General features: G+C 47.1%; 3 protein-coding genes across 3 annotated transcripts; 2 read left to right on the top strand and 1 right to left on the bottom strand.

Annotated features, from left to right (window-relative positions):
- The first annotated feature begins 355 nt into the window (after positions 1–355).
- LOC131702022 (NADH-cytochrome b5 reductase 3-like) lies at positions 356–6,841 on the top strand. Its single transcript, XM_059003426.1, has 9 exons — positions 356–519; positions 2,500–2,649; positions 3,021–3,093; positions 3,220–3,326; positions 3,660–3,789; positions 4,288–4,371; positions 4,630–4,715; positions 4,976–5,075; positions 5,491–6,841. Exons 1-9 carry the CDS (start codon positions 502–504, stop codon positions 5,661–5,663), a joined length of 921 nt encoding a protein of 306 aa, XP_058859409.1. The 5' UTR covers positions 356–501; the 3' UTR covers positions 5,664–6,841.
- A 1,495-nt stretch (positions 6,842–8,336) lies between these two features.
- LOC117964384 (rab15 effector protein-like) lies at positions 8,337–9,059 on the bottom strand. Its single transcript, XM_059003459.1, has one exon. The coding sequence runs from the start codon at positions 9,057–9,059 to the stop codon at positions 8,337–8,339; it is 723 nt and encodes a 240-aa protein (XP_058859442.1).
- A 964-nt stretch (positions 9,060–10,023) lies between these two features.
- On the top strand, positions 10,024–17,781 carry LOC131702021 (adiponectin receptor protein 1-like). The gene is made up of 8 exons (XM_059003425.1): positions 10,024–10,171; positions 11,487–11,714; positions 11,928–12,062; positions 12,594–12,765; positions 12,844–13,030; positions 13,715–13,902; positions 14,025–14,218; positions 14,646–17,781. The coding sequence occupies exons 2-8, from the start codon at positions 11,574–11,576 to the stop codon at positions 14,772–14,774; spliced, it is 1,146 nt and encodes a 381-aa protein (XP_058859408.1). The 5' UTR covers positions 10,024–10,171; positions 11,487–11,573; the 3' UTR covers positions 14,775–17,781.
- Positions 17,782–17,853: the final 72 nt, after the last annotated feature.

Raw genomic sequence — 17,853 nt, 5'->3', positions numbered from 1 at the left:
CCCTTACAAAAAATTAATTTAGCGCAGTAAAAACATAACACAGTGTAACAAAGCATGTTACAGTACAGGTAAGCAATGTTAAACACAGAGAGGTACGGTAAAAAAAAAAAAACATATTCAAAATTAACACGGCACACCACTTTCAACTATGATAAAACAAAAACAAAAAAAAGCATGGGGGGGAACTGCATCATTTTGAGGGGGTCAGGACAATACACATGTTATTACAATAGTGGGTGGTGTTGTTTTTCTGAACTGACGTTCTAAAGTAACATTACTGTAACAATCGGTTTGGCCACCGGCGGCGCTGTGCAATAAGACCCCTCTCCGCGGTTGCGTCCGCAGTGTTTGCCCTTGGTTCCTTCAGCGGGTGGGGTTTGCCTCCTAGGATTGTGGGATAAAGGCGGAGTCGTCTGGAGCTGCGTGGGCTTGGCAGTAACGTCTTCTCTGTCTGTCCGTGTGAACTCGAACCCGTCCAGTACCTGGATCTGCAGTTCCACGATGGGTTACACGGCAGCGGTATGTATGCGTCTCTGCAGTGTCGGTTAAGTGGAAGGTAACTTAACCGAGTAGAAAATAATACAGGGGGTATTCTGGCAATTCTCAATAGGCTTCTGTTGCAGATTCTTCTCTCCTAGCAGCCAGTATTAAAAGTGTATTTTTTTTAAAGGTGAAAAGCAGGCGTAGGTGCTTCTATAATATATATTAAAGAAAATGAAATTATCAATGCTTGATTTTTTTTTTTTCAGTCTAGCCGATTCATGATACCTCTTCTGTGACCAGCAGTGTTTTATCAGGGATATAGGCCGACTGGCGTGAATCCATTCCTCTGTACTGAACTGTAATGCTTTGCATGAAAATCTGGAATTGACCGCCTCTGTTGTTATCTTGTGTAAAAGTTAAACGAGAAAGCCGTCTGGTTTCGTGCTGCTAGTACTGACCACGCCTGACATATGGTGTCTTGTAATCCACTCGCCATGCAGAGACGTCATGACAGGTACAGGTAAGCCGACTCTAGTGTAGTCTGGCGGGGGGAGGACGGCAGTCCGTGAAGTCTGAATAGTTGCGTATTTAAAATACTGTGGCTAAAAACCAGCTCAAACCAGCTGTAACAAGGAACACAAGGCTACATCTGGTGTTTTTTTAATCATTGTGCAGCATTTTTGTTCTCTGCACATATAATCTAATGAGAGAACACAGGGCCCCTAAATATCCTTAACAACAAATCGGACCCTTTCCCCTGAAGATTAAGAGGCGTGTTTGTTCCGGATGCCAGACTCAGACTGCCGGGCTCCTGGACTGTGTGCTGCGGTGCGATGTGGAGATCACGCTGGCCGTGATAATAATAATAATGAGAGAGTCGGAGACACAGCCCTAGTAATACCATCAACTGACTGTGTGCTATTGAATTGTGAAGGGGTGTGGCTGTAGAAAGCCGAGACGGAGCTGTGGAGAAGTGAGTCACTTGTTTAAATATACACAAGAACTGTGGCGTGGCCAGCCTTTCCTTGCAGAGTACTAAACCTGGTTATTTCATAACTTAAAAACATGTCTTACCATGTACAGAGACGATTGATCAGATCCTGCAGCGGGCACTGTTAACGTTACAGTCTGGTAGCATGGGCTCCACTTGAAGTCTCACCAGCGTCTGTAGGGTGCCTGTTTGAAGTGGTTCATGCAGCTATATAAGGGAAGGAACAGTAGGATTAACAGACTACTGGCTGCTGAATCATTTCATGATTTAAGTACTATGCGTCACTGAAGACCCAGGACTGGGTGCTGCAGGGCTGGTGTGGGTTTCCAAGCCCGCAGCTGAAAGCAACAGCGTTTACATTCCTTACTGCAGGGAATGTAAACAAACTGGAAGAGCAACAAGGTGGTCATCCCGGAGGAAGCAGAAAAATAAACTATGGAAACATGGAATCAACATTAACCAAGGAATCTGTTTCCAACTGACTGGGCAGCAGAGCCCCCTTCTCTCAGCTTGAAGCAGTTTGTCATGCTTCAGACACGCTGGATGAACATCTTAACCGTGGCTGAATGCAGGACCCCAGTGCAGGACAGAGGAATGCACCCCTGGTGTTTTTGTAGAGCTGCTTCTTGTGCTGTCAGGACTGTATGCATTGCTCCTCGCATTGCGCTCGGTTGTATTCTTGAGTCAGTATTTGCAGGCGTTTGCAGAATGTCTGTGTTAGCTGACCCGGCTGCTCCCTGCACTGCAAAGCGAAATCTAACATCAAGGGTGGCTGCGCTGCCCTTATAGAGGCTTCAGTAACAAAAATGATGGTGTTTGTTTGTGTGTATTTATATAATGCTAAAAGTGCATGCAGTGAACCTTCAGTGATCTGTCTCTCCGGTTTTTGTTTTGCAGCTGAACTTTTTCCCTGTCTTGTAAATGTCCTCTAATTTAAATGTCCAATGGAAATGCAGTGTGGGCAATTCATGTCACTTAAGAGTAACAATGCCCTCTCTCTCTCTCTCTCTCTCTCTGCTGCACAGACGACAGGAGTGCTGGTGGTCGCTGGGGTGCTGGTTCTCTCCACTTTGGGCTACTTCATGGGGACCCTGATCCTGGGCAAGAAGAAGAAGAGCCCGCTGACCCTGGCCGACCCCACCGTGAAATACCAGCTGCGGCTCATCGACAAGGAGGTACAGCTCCAGAGCCCGCGCCCTGAACACTGCAGCAGGCAGCGCACGTACTGCTCTAGATATCCCTGTATAGACACTGGGTTTTCTACACAGCTCTCCCTTTAGAACATGATCCATTCAACCACTTCATGAACGTGTCGTAGGGTCAAGAGAGGATCTAGGTGAGGGATCAGACTTGCGTTTATGTGTAAACGTCTGTAACTAAATCGCGACTCAGTGCTTCGTTTGCTAACCCGAGGTGGAAAGTCTTGGGTAACACGGAGGCTCTTTGATCTCAATAGACACGGTCCGATGGTTCGGATTGCCAGCCCTCCACCACGGGGGTACTGTACTATCACAGAACCGCCACTGAGACTGTGTTTCCATTACAGGTGATCAGCCACGACACCAGGAGGTTTCGCTTCGCCTTGCCCTCTCCGGCACACATCCTGGGGCTGCCTGTTGGTAAGCTGTTTGTTTTATTATGTCAGTGACTGAGCAAACACTGTGCTCTTCCACTGCCTTGTTCATTTCACCCTCTTCTGTGCCTCTTCTGTGCTTCGCATTGTGAACTTGGTTTGTCTTGTCCAGGAAAGCACGTGTATCTCTCTGCGCGGATTGACGGGAACCTCGTTGTCCGTCCGTACACCCCTGTGTCCAGTGACGATGACAAGGGCTTTGTGGATCTCGTGGTGAAGGTAAGATGTCCGAGAATGCTCTGTATCTGTTTAATCCGCCTGTACGCCTCAGCTTTGAAGAATCGTTTCGGTTTTGGCAGACGCAGTTGGAGGGAAAGCGGCTTGCAACATATCGCATGAACGATGCTGTAAAAAATGTGACTAACCCCATCCTAAATCTTCATACCCCCTCGTCTTCAAAGCTAGAGTGTACTTTTCTTTTTTTAATCTTGTTTTTTTACGGTCGCAGAAAGCATGACTACACGGTCTTCATCGCTGCACAAACTTGCATTAGAGAACAGAGCTAGCAGAATACATTTGCACAGTGTTCAATGTGCTAACTCCAATATACAGATCTACTTCAAGAACGTGCACCCCAAGTTCCTTGAGGGAGGCAAGATGTCGCAGTACCTGGAGAGCCTGCAGGTCGGAGATGTGGTGGATTTCAGAGGGCCTGGGGGGCTGCTGGAGTACAAGGGGAACGGTAAGAGACAAGAGCAGCTCCTCTCTCAAATACACAATAAGAATTCCAACAGCATTCTGCCCTTCCCTTTTAATGATGCACTAGCAAGCCTGCGCCTGTGAAATAAACCCACGCAGCGTTCCAAAACAACAACTTCATTTGACCGCCTGCTGTAATTATAGTCCCCTGCCTATTTAAACCGACAGCATTGCTGTAGGAATGTGTTTTATCGTTCTATACAGAACACACCCACGTTTCGCACTCCTGCACAGTGCAAATGCAAATGCACCAGCCTGGAATGGGGCAGGAATCAGTCAGGGAGGGTAGCAGAAACAGCAGCACCCTTCATGCAAGTAACCCCTCAACACAAGAGCATGTGCCCTTCTTCATCGGCACGCTGAAGGCCCCCCCCCCCCCCCCCCGGGCTGGAACGCTTGTCTGCTTGACTGAGCGTCTTTTAGTTTGACCTTTTTTTGAAACCCGGATCTAAAGCTGCGCCTCCCTCTGCTGCTGTTTCAGGGAACTTTGCAATCCAGCCCGACAAGAAGACTCCAGCAGAGATCAGGACTGCCAGATCTGTGGGGCTGATCGCTGGAGGGACGGGTAGGTGCATTTCCTATGAGTATAACGCTTCTCTGTATATACACACACACACACACACACAGACTTGTGCCACAATTGCATGACGTTGTTGGGTGTTTTGGGCAATTCCACAGTAACTGGAGTCAATTACAATTGTATTTGTGTAACTGATCTGCAAGGTAATTGTATAGTTGAGCTTGGGCACCCCCGCGCAATTGTATTTACTGCAGGTGTCCAGGTGTTGACAGGGTGGTTGTTGTTGTGTGGCTCCCCCTTCAGGAATCACCCCGATGTTGCAGCTGGTCCGGGCCATCATGAAGGACCCCAGCGATCAGACCACATGCTCCTTGCTGTTTGCCAACCAGGTCAGTAAATCCCCCCAGGCAGCCACAAGGGGGCTTGATTAGAATGGGATACACCCTGCCTCGTGCTGGCTCCAGCTGCATGATCTCTGGACCCTCTGTTCTTGATGAGAAGATGAGAAACTTTGCCATGTTCACTGCATAGCTGTAACGTTAACCATCGTACTGTCAGCCTGACTTCCAGCAGCACTTGTAATATTGTATTGCACTGCAGACTGCATTGGAGCGTTTTGCTTGCGTATTTATTTCTGGTTTTGTAACAGACTGAAAAGGACATTCTGCTTCGTGACGAGCTGGAAGAGGTCCAAGCCAGGCACCCCGACCGTTTCAAACTGTGGCTCACTGTGGACCAGGCCCCTGAAGGTACAGCAGCTCGCCTCTAGGGGGCTTTTCCATCTCTCTGTGGCTGTGTGGAAAGGATAGGCCTGCTGAGAGGCAGTTCAGACACCTGTTTGTACTGGAAGAGTGTGGTTTAGTCCCTGACTGTGATTGGTTGAACTGAGAGCTCTGTGATAGGCTGGCTTCCGGTCAGGTAGGTGAGACCGGGCGTGATTGGCTGGATGCAGTGTTCCGCGGGGTGTTTGCTGTTCTGTCCCTGGTTATTTCCGGGCAGCAGTTAATGCAATCCAGGAGGGATTCTTTGCTGTTCTAAAATATCTTTTAAAGTCCAGCAGTTGCTGCGGGTTAAAGGCTAATGGGACGTCTCTTAACCCTTGTGTTTTGTTGACCTCTGTGTCCCTGCCCTGACCGCTTGCTTGTCTCTGTGCTGTCTTTGCAGGCTGGGATTACAGCCAGGGCTTTGTGAGCGCCGACATGATCCAGGAGCACCTGCCCCCCCCAGCCAGCGACACCCTGGTCCTGATGTGCGGACCCCCTCCCATGATCCAGTTCGCATGCTCCCCCAACCTGGACAAGCTGGGCTACCGCCAGGGGCATCGCTTTGTCTACTAGAGGGACACGCTGCAGCCCCCCAGGGCTTCCTCTGCAGCACAGCTCAGACGCCCGGGTTTTCTGAAAGGAATAAACAACAACAACTCCAGAAAATACAAGCGGGGGGAGGGGGGTTACCCTACATTTATAAAAAGACTACCCTGAGGGAACTAATTAAATAATTAACAGTGCACTGAGAAAGCCAAGCAAATTGAGCACAGATGCACGTAATCTGGATTCATTTAGCGGTCTGCAGATTTAAGTTTTCTGCAGTGTAGGAAGAGTGTGTGTAAATTGGAAAGCGCTCCCATCAGAGTTCCAAGGTAAAACTATTGGAATGTAAGCAGGCGAGGCTGCAGCGTTGGTGTTGTAGGCTTGCTTTGCTGTCTGTTAGTTTTGCTGCAGGACTCTGGCGCTCCACCTGCTAAGTTTAACTCTCTTCTGGAGTGGGGTTTTTTCTTCCTTTTAGAAAGTGGTATTTGTATGAGAGAGGAAGCCTGACAGGGCTGCTGATGTCATAATGCACTTCAAAACATTTAACCTGCCAAAATTATACAGACGTGGCTTTAACGGGTGCGCACGGACACACACCTGCTGTAGCTGGAATGCAAGTCGTGCCTTTTGATGTGGCATAGTTAACATTCAATGTGTGTGTGTGTGTGTGTTTCTACTATATGCAGAGGGACGCTGCTGGGTGTGGTTTGGGTGTAAGATACTGTACAACTTTGAAATGAGAGGAGTTTGCTTTTTTGAGTTCAACATGTTTTTTCCCCAAAGCATCTTCCTCAACTTGCAGATCTCATTTTAAATTCAATGCATTTACTTTGCAAAATTAATAATAGTAACAATAATAACAAGCCTTATGTTATTGAACCAACAAAGTACTTGTGTGCAAGTAGGATCATTTCAGAGCTAGCTTTGAATCTTTTATTAAAACGTTTTGAACATCAGCCTGTGACGCTGCAGGAAGGTGTTTGTTTCTCTGCTAAGCAGCTGTTGAACCCCCCCACTCTAATAAAAGTAATTGTTTGCGGGGGCTGCAGTGTAACAGCTGGAATCAAACACACTTGCATCTGTTTCCTTATGATCTGATCTCGTCAGCATGGTCTGCAGTGATTGCACTGCTGGGATCCGCTGTGGCTGGGAAATGTGTGTCGTTTGCATCAAGCATTAATAAATTATTCTGCGTGCACAGCTGACCTGAGGGTTTGTTTGATCGTTTTTATTTGTCATTTTGATAAGCAATATGTCTCTTTTTTTTTTTGTTTGTTTTTGCTGATTTAAAACCATGATACAAAGCATAGGGCTCTAATGATCTTCTGAACGGTGCCAGATCTACTGTAAATACCACCATCGTTTCATTCTGTATTCACCCCCCTGCAGGAGGGATGCATTGAGCCTCTTTAGAAATCAAACTGCAAGTGAAATGATGTCCTCAGAATATCAGGGTGATGAATTCTGGGGTGGCAGGTTTAACTCTGCTGTCGTTTTGATCGTTACCACAGACCCTGTGTCTATGCACATCACAAGAGTGCAGGTATGCAATATCATAGTGTAGGAAGCTGGGCCATGCAAGCTGAGGTCCACCCCACAGAGGCTTTCTGTCTTCGGGGTGGGGTGAGATTCAACCTGTGCCATACAAAGCACCCCAAGAACCATTGACTACTGTAACTAATCTTAATGGGACGGCATTTCTGTCTCATACCTGAGAGGAGTCATGTGATACCTCCATCTGAAACAGACATTTCACATGGCCGCATCACACCACTATATAACATTACTGTGTTATCAAAGGATTGAAAAGCATTAAAAAGTATACATCTTGCACATTGCTAGGGTTCAAACACCGTGAGTTTAGTGTTACGTGAGTCAGCATAAAGTCGCTACTGAACGCTATTGAGATTTAAGTTGGTTGACATTTTGTGCACCTACCTGTATGTAAAAGTTTCCAAAAACTTTTTTTTTTAAATCCATCTGCTTTTCCAAGCAAACTGCATTCAAAACACACCGACCACAAACTGCAGAGCGGTTCACAATGTACTTGAGGGTTTTAACAGGAATTACCTGGAATGACCTGTAGGGGGCGATCTTGTCCATCTGCCACATTTAATCACTGCTCTTCTCTCTCTATAATTTAGAAGTGGATTCAAGGCGTTTGAAAAAACTGCAAGGGCAATAGGTTGTCTTTGCTTGAAGCAAGTAGAGCCAAAATGCAAATAAACGCTGTTTTGTTTGAAGGACGTGTTTAATGGATGCAAACATTCAGAAGTCGTGTCTTGCTATTTGGTTAAACCCAATATTTTATTATCTCCTTTTTAAAATGTCTTTGCTATTAAGTCAATTTTTTTTCTTTTAACTAAACTTATTTTAGTTTAAACTTTTATAAAAGTCTTATATATATATATATATATATATATATATATATATATATAAAATTTATTTCTTAGCAGACGCCCTTATCCAGGGTGACTTACAGTTACAAGATATCACATTATTTTTACATACAATTACATTATTTTTACATACAGTTCCCCATTTATACAGTTGGCTTTGTACTGGAACAATCTAGGTAAAGTACCTTGCTCAAGGGTACAGCAGCAATGTCCCCCACCTGGGATTGAACCCACGAAACCCTTTTTTGTTTGTTTTTAAATAGTGAGTTTTCAGTTCAGGAATTACATAAAGCACGGCTTCTCACAGGAAGTTGATGTACACGTACACGTGTTCGCTGTCGCTGGCGCGGCTCTGCTTCCACAGGTGGTTCTGTATCATCTCCGTGGTCGTGATGAAAGTGTCCGCGCTCCGGAGGTAACGAAGCAGCATCTCTTCCGTGAAGCTGCCGCTCTCCCCTGCTTTAAAGCGCAGGAGGTCCTTGCTCAGCACCCCCCGGATTTCTCTCGGCTTTCCCGGGAAGCCGTACACAATGCACAGGCTCATGCAGTTCACGCCAATGGAGGAGGAGAAATCAAACAGCTTGTCGAAACAGCTCTTGTTCCGGTCCAGGTCCGATATGGACTGTTCCAGCCTCTTCTGGTAGGGATCCTCGTCCATTTCGGTCACTCTGTACGTCCCGCTGGTCTGGACCGACCGCACCGCGATCTGGAACTCCGAGATCCTGCTTGAGCAGGTGAGCGTCCAGATCCAGCTGACCCCCATCAGCATCTCCTGCTGTCTGGTCATGGCACAGGTGGATATGCAGCCGTCCACGCCCTTCTCCTTGCAGAAACTGATGAAGTGAATCAGGAAAACAGCGTTCAGCGTGCAGGTGCTCACGCGTAAAGTCTGCTGGGGGTCCACGAAGCCAAGGTATTGCTTCAGTTTCTGCGAAGCGTGGAGCACAGCTTGAGCGAAAACCTCAAACACCACGTCCAGCTTCTCGTCCGGCGGCTGCAGCGGGATCGTTTGACTCTGACCCATGGCCGGACAGTCCTTTACTGTCCCGAAAAACACAAGACGTTATTCCTAGTTTCCAATCATTTACACTGACTGAATAGGATTTTCCCGATGATTCTTCCTGGTGGCGGTATATCCAAGCCCGACACGACTACGTGGAAACCCCCTGTCCTTTTCCGCAGCACACCTGGTTTCTGTGCGGTACGTCACTGCTTCGTGTAATTCAACCCGTCAGAGGAGCGCTTCGTGCGGCTGTTTATTCAGAACACACCTGTGTGACCTGCTGGTGACGTCACGCCCCGGGCTGTCAAAGTCATCTACCTTTGCAATGTGAGGCCGATTGAGCGAGGCTGTATTTAATTATTATCTGTTGAGCCAAGCAAATACTTTTGACAAACCCTGTGCTGACAAACGCGCGTCAGGCAGATATTGTATTTTAATTTTATTAATTTCGTTTTACCTTGAGATGCTTTGCTTCCCGTCTCTTTGGTTAGTGGAATATTATTATTTTTTTTTAAAAAAATGAAAGCATTTGTCAAAGGCAACCAGCCAAACCCGTGCTTCCCCCATGCATTGCGTTATGCTTTGTTACACTTGTGTGATTTTACTATAGGGACATTTAAAAAAGGGAAGGTTAGCGGGCTGTCCCTCATAAGGCGAGTAAGGATATAATAGTTGTTGTTATTGTGCAGTATTTTGTTCATTACAAAAACATGAATTGTTTACAGTATATACGCGCTTTACCCTTATATTACTAATTGGGTGCTATCATTATTGAGACACTGTCTCTATAAGATGAGAGCGGTAGACAATATGAAGGACTTGCTACTGAAGCAGTTTTACATTCACAGGAAGCTGAAACCGAGGTAAGATCGATACACTGCCCTATGTGATCGGATAACACCGCACCGATCGATCACCTGCCGACTGCACCGATCCGCGGTGACACGCCATGTCCAGCAGGTGGCGCTGCTGCGACGCCACGGTTTAGTAACTGCGCACCGGCGCCTCTCCTCTTTGTCGCTGAGGCGCTTGTTATTTTCCTACAGAGCCGGAAGAACAAGTGACCTGCACAGCTGCAAATTTCAGGAGGACAAATAGCTAGATTATTTATTTTTTTGGGACAGTCTGACCAGGTAAGTCGTTGAATTGATTGAAAGACAAAAAAAAAAACATGAACTGGTTCGCCAATTCAGTACACCCGCTGCCCTAGATCGAGTATCACGGATTATATAGTCGTGCAAATGCCTGGCAATGTTGTTTGTGCCCGGCTGTCTTTAATCTTACACAATAACAGGAGCTGCGGCACCGTGCAATCGCTGCGCTATCCTCTTGACCGCAATATATGAACAACTGTGTCTGATATTATAAAGGTGTATTACGTGCGCTAATGTTTAGTGAAAGACAGGACACGTTGATTATGATATGCGAAGGATTATAAATCGCACTAAACCGGCTGCAGCAGCCCCGGGCTGCCGAACCGCCATCCGTGAAGCATATATTTAATTATTGAAATGATTCAGCAGCCGGGAGTTTGAGCCAGCCCTGGTCAGAGTTATTGCAAACATGTACAGGAGGTGTCACGATTGTTTGTTAGGGAGAATTGAGACTAACTTCAGACTCTAGAGTAGATCTCGTCCTGGTTACTCTAGCGGGTTTAGCAGATTGTACAACCATTTTATGTAGATTACACGACGGTAGCATTACTGGCGACGACTGAGGAAGTACGTTTCGGTGCTTCGGGGAGAGATATTGCAAATCTCTTGTGGTTATCAAAAACAATGTCTTTTCAGAACGCGCCATTGCAGTCTTTTTCTAACGATTACAATAACAGAATTACTAGGGCAGCTGTTAAAGTCAACTGCATGCAGGCAAACTCGGACCAATCCGAATTGTAAATACACAATTTTATTGGGGTGGTAGATTTTGGCAATTGTAACTGTCAATTGCAAATGTTACTTTTTAATTGTATGATTTTTCTTTTTTTTCCCGTTTTTGTGTTTTGTTTATTGTCCTAACTTTCTCTACATCTGAGTGCGATACATCGTATGACGTGACGAATAAATACATCCATAAAAAATACAATTTAAAAAAGCTAGAAATCTCCCGGAAAATGAATTCCGCAAGAACAGAGTGCATAGGGACAGTTGCTAGTTAACACAGCAGTGTAATGTTTTTATTGTATTATACTAATGTCCACTGGGCTCTAGGTTGAGTTAGTAAAGCTAAGATAAAACCTGCCTTCAGATGCTAAACGGCTATACCATCAATAACTATGAATCGAGCTGAATCTAGAAATAGGAGAAGGAACTCAATCGGTTCCATGTCAGGTGCTGTCGCTGAAGCGATGGCGTTTCTTGTAGTTTTCCTAACCTGCTGTGCTCTGTTGAAGCGACACAGTGAATATGTATGTCAATCCCTGTCCGCTGTCTCCTGGGTCGTGTTTTTCAGCGCTCGGTGTTCCTCCAGCGCGCTGCCTCGGGTGCTTTTCCGTCCCTGTAGAGGGCTGTGATCGCGGATCCGCTGCCAGGCCTCCAGATGAGTTCTCTGAAGGATCCGCTGCAGGAGGAGGAGTGCAGGATCTCCAACGTGTCCCGGAAGCAGGATGTGGAGCTGACAGAGCTGGGGCCGCTGCTGGATGAGAAGGGAGAGGCTCAGGCGAATGCAGTCTCCGCTGATGTGAGTGGCTCAGGTCTCTTACCAGGAGCGCGGTCCTTCACCGTCACACCCTGTTCGTCAGGAATGAGGTGCGGACCTCGGCAATCTCGAAGCACGGAGCAGTTGTGTGGTTTTAGCTTGGGGGTTGTGATTGGGGTGTGGGGTGTCCGTCTGGTGTTACAGACAGTGACGGCCCTGGAGCTGCTCAGTGATGTGCGTTTATGTTCCTGGCAGGGGGGAGGGGGGCCGTCGGGGGCCACGGCCTGCCCCGAGGAGGAAGAGGATGAAGATGAGGAAGGAGTGGGCATCCTCACCCTTCCTCTGCAAGCTCACCACGCCATGGAGAAAATGGAAGAGTTTGTATACAAGGTAGGCACCACCCTGCACGCTGCACCTAACGCCTAACGTATTGGACAGGGTTTCACTCACTCAGCGGGATGGTTACAAATGTTGTATTTATTTCAGAACCTCCCCAACCCTCAAAAAAAAAACTGTATTCCCTTTTTTAGACCAAACCCTTCAAACTCCATGGTCACTGACTGCTGGCTCCTTGCTCCCTGGTACACTTTACACAAATCTCTCTCCCTCTGATTTTCCGCTTCTAATCTTAACTGCCTTTATACCGGTCTGTCTTTACTTAATTAGGAAGATAATTACTCATATCCAAGCTGTTTAATTGCATCTTCACCCCCCTGAATTCCTCAAATGCACAGCAGGACCATTTTAAAAAGATCATTTAGTTCACAGAAATCCATTTCACAGTATCAGTGATTTACAGTGCACACGAATAATCCGTACCGCTGCAGTCCACCCCCTCTATCCCCAGGGATGTTGGGGGAGACGGTTGGTGTGACTGCGCCCCGGCGATCAGCCTCTAATCGCTGGCGTTGTTTGCTGCAGGTTTGGGAAGGGCGCTGGAGGGTGATCCCCTTCCACGTGCTGCCTGACTGGCTGAAGGACAATGACTATCTCCTGCACGGGCACCGGCCGCCCATGCCGTCCTTCAGGGCTTGCTTCCGGAGCATCTTCAGGATCCACACGGAGACGGTCAACATCTGGACTCACCTCGTGGGTAAGGACAGCTGGAGGCGGGGCTGCGCTGAGTGCCGGCTCCGCTGGCCAGTTTTAACCGCGCGGCTCTGTGTTGCAGGACTCGTTCTCTTCCTGGCTCTGGGCCTCCTCACCATGTTCCGGCCCAACATGTACTTCATGGCTCCTCTGCAGGAGAAGGTGGTCTTCGGGATGTTCTTCCTGGGGGCTGTGCTCTGCCTCAGCTTCTCCTGGCTCTTCCACACCGTCTACTGCCACTCCGAGAAGGTCTCCCGCACCTTCTCCAAGTAAGCCCCCAAACTCGCTGAGCTCGTTTTGCACGCTGGGTTATTTTTTAAAGGAGTTGGTTAAAGAATGGAGGGCGCTTTTGAAAAGATGGTCCCAAATATCGTAGCTCTTCTGGCAGTGGGTAAAAAGTGATTGTGCGTTGGTAGTGAATAGATTACATGTGGCGTGCCACTGCGCTTGCGAGGAGTCCTGTTCTTTAAAGTAATTAGCGTGTATTTGAAGACGGGGTGACTTCTCTATTCAGGGGAGTAAAACACCCCCCCCCCCCCCCCCCTCACAGGGGTGGGTGAATATGTTTCTATAGAAACCTCAGGAATCACAATTTTCAGTTTTTTTGGAACGCATTCCACTGCCGCTGTTTCTCAGGCCCCCGAAGCCCTTTCAGTCCCGTACATCAGAGAACAAACCAAGCACTGTAGCTGGAAGCATCTCAGTGCATGACCTGGAGCACAGCCACCGCATAGCTTAGGAACTTGTATTTCAGCCCTGTAACCCCCCCACCCCCTGCCAGATTAGCTGGGAATGTGAAGTAGGTTTTGAGCACTGCCTGGATTGGGTTTAGCAAAGAAATCTGACACCAACCTTTCGTAGGCTTTGTGTTTTCAACCCTGCTGTCTCCTGCACCCAGCCCTGGGTTTGTGATCTCCCTGAATGAAGTGTGTGCTGTTCTCCTTCCTCTGCAGGCTGGATTACTCGGGCATCGCTCTTCTGATCATGGGCAGCTTCGTCCCCTGGCTGTATTACTCCTTCTACTGCTCGCCCCAGCCTCGTCTCATCTACCTGTCCGTCGTGTGTGTGCTGGGCATCGCTGCCATCATCGTGTCCCAGTGGGACCGCTTCTCCATCCCCAAGCACAGGCCCACACGAGCAGGTAAAGAGCCTCAACACAGGGGGCGCTCAGCCTCTCCCCCTGAAAGGGCTGTTCTTTAACCCTTTTGCCTCCCTGTCTAAACTGCCTTGTGTTGAGCCTGTGTTGTGTGCCCGTTCCTGCAGGTGTGTTCGTGGGGCTGGGGCTGAGTGGCATCGTACCCACGATGCACTTCACCATCGCCGAGGGCTTTGTCAAGGCTGCCACGGTGGGGCAGATGGGCTGGTTCTTCCTCATGGCCGCCATGTACATCACGGGGGCGGGGCTGTACGCTGCCCGCATCCCGGAACGCTTCTTCCCTGGCAAGTGCGACATCTGGGTGAGCCTGCTTCTCCACTGCTGTTTACTCCAGACTCCAGCAAAGGCTGTGAAACCCCTTAGAAACTCCCATTGGCCCCTACTGGCAGCCACTGCACTTAGAATCTCCCTGCATGCGCGGTATTGATTGGGCTAATTCACCAGTCCCAAGAGAAGCAAGCTGCTTGGGTTTGTGTGGGTGGCTGTTCTCTTAAAGACAAGGGGGCTGTAGTAATATATATATATATATATATATATATATATATATATATATATATATATAAAGAAAGCAAGCTGCTCTGAGCAGTGTGAGCGTGTGTTTCTGAGGCTGCAGGGTAGTGTCTTGTGATTCAAGCAGCCGGCTCCAGAGGGACCATGCCTGTGTGTCTCCAGCTCTTCCCGGCTCTCTGTGTCTGATTCCTGCCCTGCTTGCTGTCTCTCTTCCTCAGTTTCAGTCTCATCAGATCTTCCACGTGCTGGTGGTGGCTGCAGCCTTCATCCACTTCTACGGAGTGTCCAACCTGCAGGAGTTTCGTTACGGTCTGGAGGGAGGGTGCACAGACGACTCGCTGCTTTGAGGAGCACGCCCCCCTCCCACACGGGCCAGAGCCCGCCATGCCCCAAGTGCTTCTGTAACTTAATGATTTCAAAATGTACACAGTGTCACCAAACATGACCGTCATCTTCCCTGCGTTTCAATACCCAGAGTTTTATATGCTGTACTAAACTGTGTAACCATTCCCAGTACAGCTGAGACTTTAATGAAGATTGAATAATGAAATTTAATTTGCACATCATTGAACTTCAAAGCCACCTGATCAGAATCCTAAAGTAAACTCAAAAGAGTTGACAAGCATTGCGGGTTTTGTCTTGGGTTTTGAGTTGCTTCGAAGTTCTGCCGAGAATTCTGACTGAGCACTTTGGAAGATTTGAATAAAAAAGCAACGTCTGTTTCATGCAAAATTTCTTTTTCACCCTAAATTTGTATTTGACAGCGTGCACAAGCGCTTACAGGGCTGTGGGTATTGGATCTAAGGGTGAACGCTGGGGTTAATGTTGATGCCACTGTATATATATATCTCATTTGGGGACTTTTCATTTCTTACTGCTTATCTGAAAGAGCAATCCCAGAACAGGTTTGTTTCTGAATTTGTATTCTCTTCTAGCTTGGTTGGGCTGCCCTATGCGGGGTTATATGACTATTCACACAGAGTCGTAGTGTTTCTGGGAGCAGTCTGTAGCGTTAGACACAGAGGAAGGAGGCATGTATTCTCCGTGTTACTCAGTGAGCCAGTCCATGTCAGACACATGATCTGGGACTTGAATTCCAACCACATTGCTTTTTATTTGTTTTTGTGCCTGTTGTAAAATCCTGCCCGGCCAGCTTTTTCAAACTCGCTGTGAAGCAGAAAAGGGCTGCAGAAATTGCATTTTGCGGCTGTCCCACTTCAGACACGTTTTTTAAGTTCAGAAAATGCTTGCGGATATGTCAGTTAAATGTAGTAAGTGTGCTGATTTCGTGGCATGTGTGTTTAGCAGATTTATAACGAACGTGAAATTAGGGCTTGCAAACATTCCCTGGTTTTCGGAAAGTGGTAGTGATATTTTTAAGCCTGAATTCACGCATGCCAACTTTACTAAAGGCAAATCCTGTATTTCATTATCTTAATACGTTTTGTTGTTATCAGTGATGCCCATGTTTCTACCCCAATTTCAAATCCCACCTCACGACAGCTACACACTTAGAGATCGTGAACTCTTCTCACTGTCAAGACAATCGCCTCTTATCAACCTCTGAATGTTACAAAGCTACTGAACCCTGCCTGGGAAGTCTTCACCTAGCCTGACCAATAGGGGTCACTATCCCCAGCCCATTCTCCCCAACCCCACAAGAGCCAATGCAGCGCAGCCTGGGGGTCCCCAGCCAAGACAGGCAGTTTGGCTTGAGCAGAAGCCGAACCACGCACATGTCAAATAATGCAAGCCAGTCATGTTGCAGCAAAGCAACGTTTTAAGGTGGACCAGGTCAAATTCAACCAGTTCAACCAGTTCCCAGAAGGTCATTTAGGGGTTTAACCCATACCTATAAAACACTCATGACAGGAGGGAGGCTGGAAGCGAACTGGCGACCCTGTGCACCACGAGCGAGCGAGCGCCTTAACCTCAATGACAATCGACTACTAGTCTTTCAGGGTGACCTGTTTCTCTTCGCACGTGTGAGCTCTCTGGGTGCTGATCTGTCTGCCCGCTGCAGAATCTCTAGATAATCTAGTGACCAGATCACGAACGAATGATACTGGAAACCTAGATCTTCAGCACCAGAGGCTTTTGTTTTGAAGATCTGCATTCTAGACCGCCACCCCTTCACTTTTAACGAGAGTCACACCCAGCCGTGCGGATTTCTTAAAGCTGCAGTCACGTCCGTTAGCTTCCCCAGCGCAGGCCTTTTCACTGCCCAGTTTGTTTACATGCCCCAAAAGTAGTTTCAGCTGCCGAGACGCAAACTTCTTTGCCGCACCTCTGCCTGCAGCAGTAGGAGGTTATGTATTGGAGAACAGGATCTCTGTCAGACCGCCACCCTGTCAAAACCCATCACAGGTATCAATGGGACCTTTAACAGTTTCGTCAGCCAGCATTATTAATAGAGAGTTTTCGATCATTCATATAGATGACACGGGGGAAGTGTAGCGACATTACGAGAAGCAGTCTTGTTTGTTTCCCACAATCGCATAGGAAGTGGTGTTGACAGAACTGAGTCACTCTGTGGTATTTCTGTCTGTAAAAATTTAACCAGCTCGATGTCTTTACTGCTCTGAGGCGGGCGCCTGGTTTCTGTTGAACAGCAAGGAGTCTGACTTCCTCGGATTTTTTAAAGACATTCCCAGCATTTGCTTTGGAATCTCTATCTTGAATATTTTGTTCAGTTTTGTAGATGGGGATCTCTGGTTTTTACAAGTACTGCAGATCAAAAAAAAAAAAAACATACTGCTGCTTCTTGGCACACTTCCTGTGCTGTGGGTAACAGGGTGTGATTGCAGCTTCATCGTTGGAGTGAAGTTGACCTACAGCACAGGAAATGAGGTAACTGCAGCTTTCCTTTATGTAATGGTGCTTTAAAAATATACCTAACAGAATTTTTAAAAGCTAAGATGAATTGGGCTAGTGATTGTTTCCTGATGCCCTGGTCGGCACTCCTTTAACAGGATTTTAACTGAAGACTGTAAATGAATATCTAAGGTACACCTGCCCTCATTAACACTGTGTTTTTTTTTTCCAGGTTGAATCAATAGTGAATTGTTGTTATTTTTTTTAATGGCACAAACATCTCTTCATTGTAGTGTACATTTGTGTTCCATCAATGGACTGTTGACTGCTGTATATAGAAAGATAAGCCTTTGAAAGGTTCAGACTAACTACTAACACAAGCGTGTAACATTCTCCTCAGTGTGCATTAAACATGTCATTTCATTCTGTTCTTGTATGTAGTTCTGTGGTCAGATATTTAAGTTTCTCACACAAGTATTGTCACTTTTAGATGTGAAATGTAATATTATTAAATATGGAATACTCTGCTTACAAGGTGAATTGTGTTGTGTGGAGTTTGTTGGGATGGGGGGTGTCAAAGTTCAACTGGACACTAAAACCACCCACATCATG

This window comes from Acipenser ruthenus, chromosome 29 (assembly GCF_902713425.1).
Source record: "Acipenser ruthenus chromosome 29, fAciRut3.2 maternal haplotype, whole genome shotgun sequence".
Lineage (NCBI taxonomy): Eukaryota > Metazoa > Chordata > Actinopteri > Acipenseriformes > Acipenseridae > Acipenser > Acipenser ruthenus.
This window is presented reverse-complemented; position numbering and strand designations above follow the sequence as displayed.

Excerpts from the sequence above, each read along its gene's own strand:
- LOC117964384 (XM_059003459.1), bottom strand. The coding sequence starts at position 9,059 with ATGGGTCAGAGTCAAACGATCCCGCTGCAGCCGCCGGACGAGAAGCTG.
- LOC131702021 (XM_059003425.1), top strand. The coding sequence starts at position 11,574 with ATGAGTTCTCTGAAGGATCCGCTGCAGGAGGAGGAGTGCAGGATCTCC. Across the intron at positions 13,031-13,714 it reads GTCTCCCGCACCTTCTCCAA|GCTGGATTACTCGGGCATCG; the intron begins GTAAGCCCCCAA and ends CTTCCTCTGCAG. Across the intron at positions 13,903-14,024 it reads GCACAGGCCCACACGAGCAG|GTGTGTTCGTGGGGCTGGGG; the intron begins GTAAAGAGCCTC and ends CCGTTCCTGCAG.
- LOC131702022 (XM_059003426.1), top strand. Across the intron at positions 2,650-3,020 it reads TGCGGCTCATCGACAAGGAG|GTGATCAGCCACGACACCAG; the intron begins GTACAGCTCCAG and ends TTTCCATTACAG. Across the intron at positions 3,327-3,659 it reads TTGTGGATCTCGTGGTGAAG|ATCTACTTCAAGAACGTGCA; the intron begins GTAAGATGTCCG and ends TCCAATATACAG.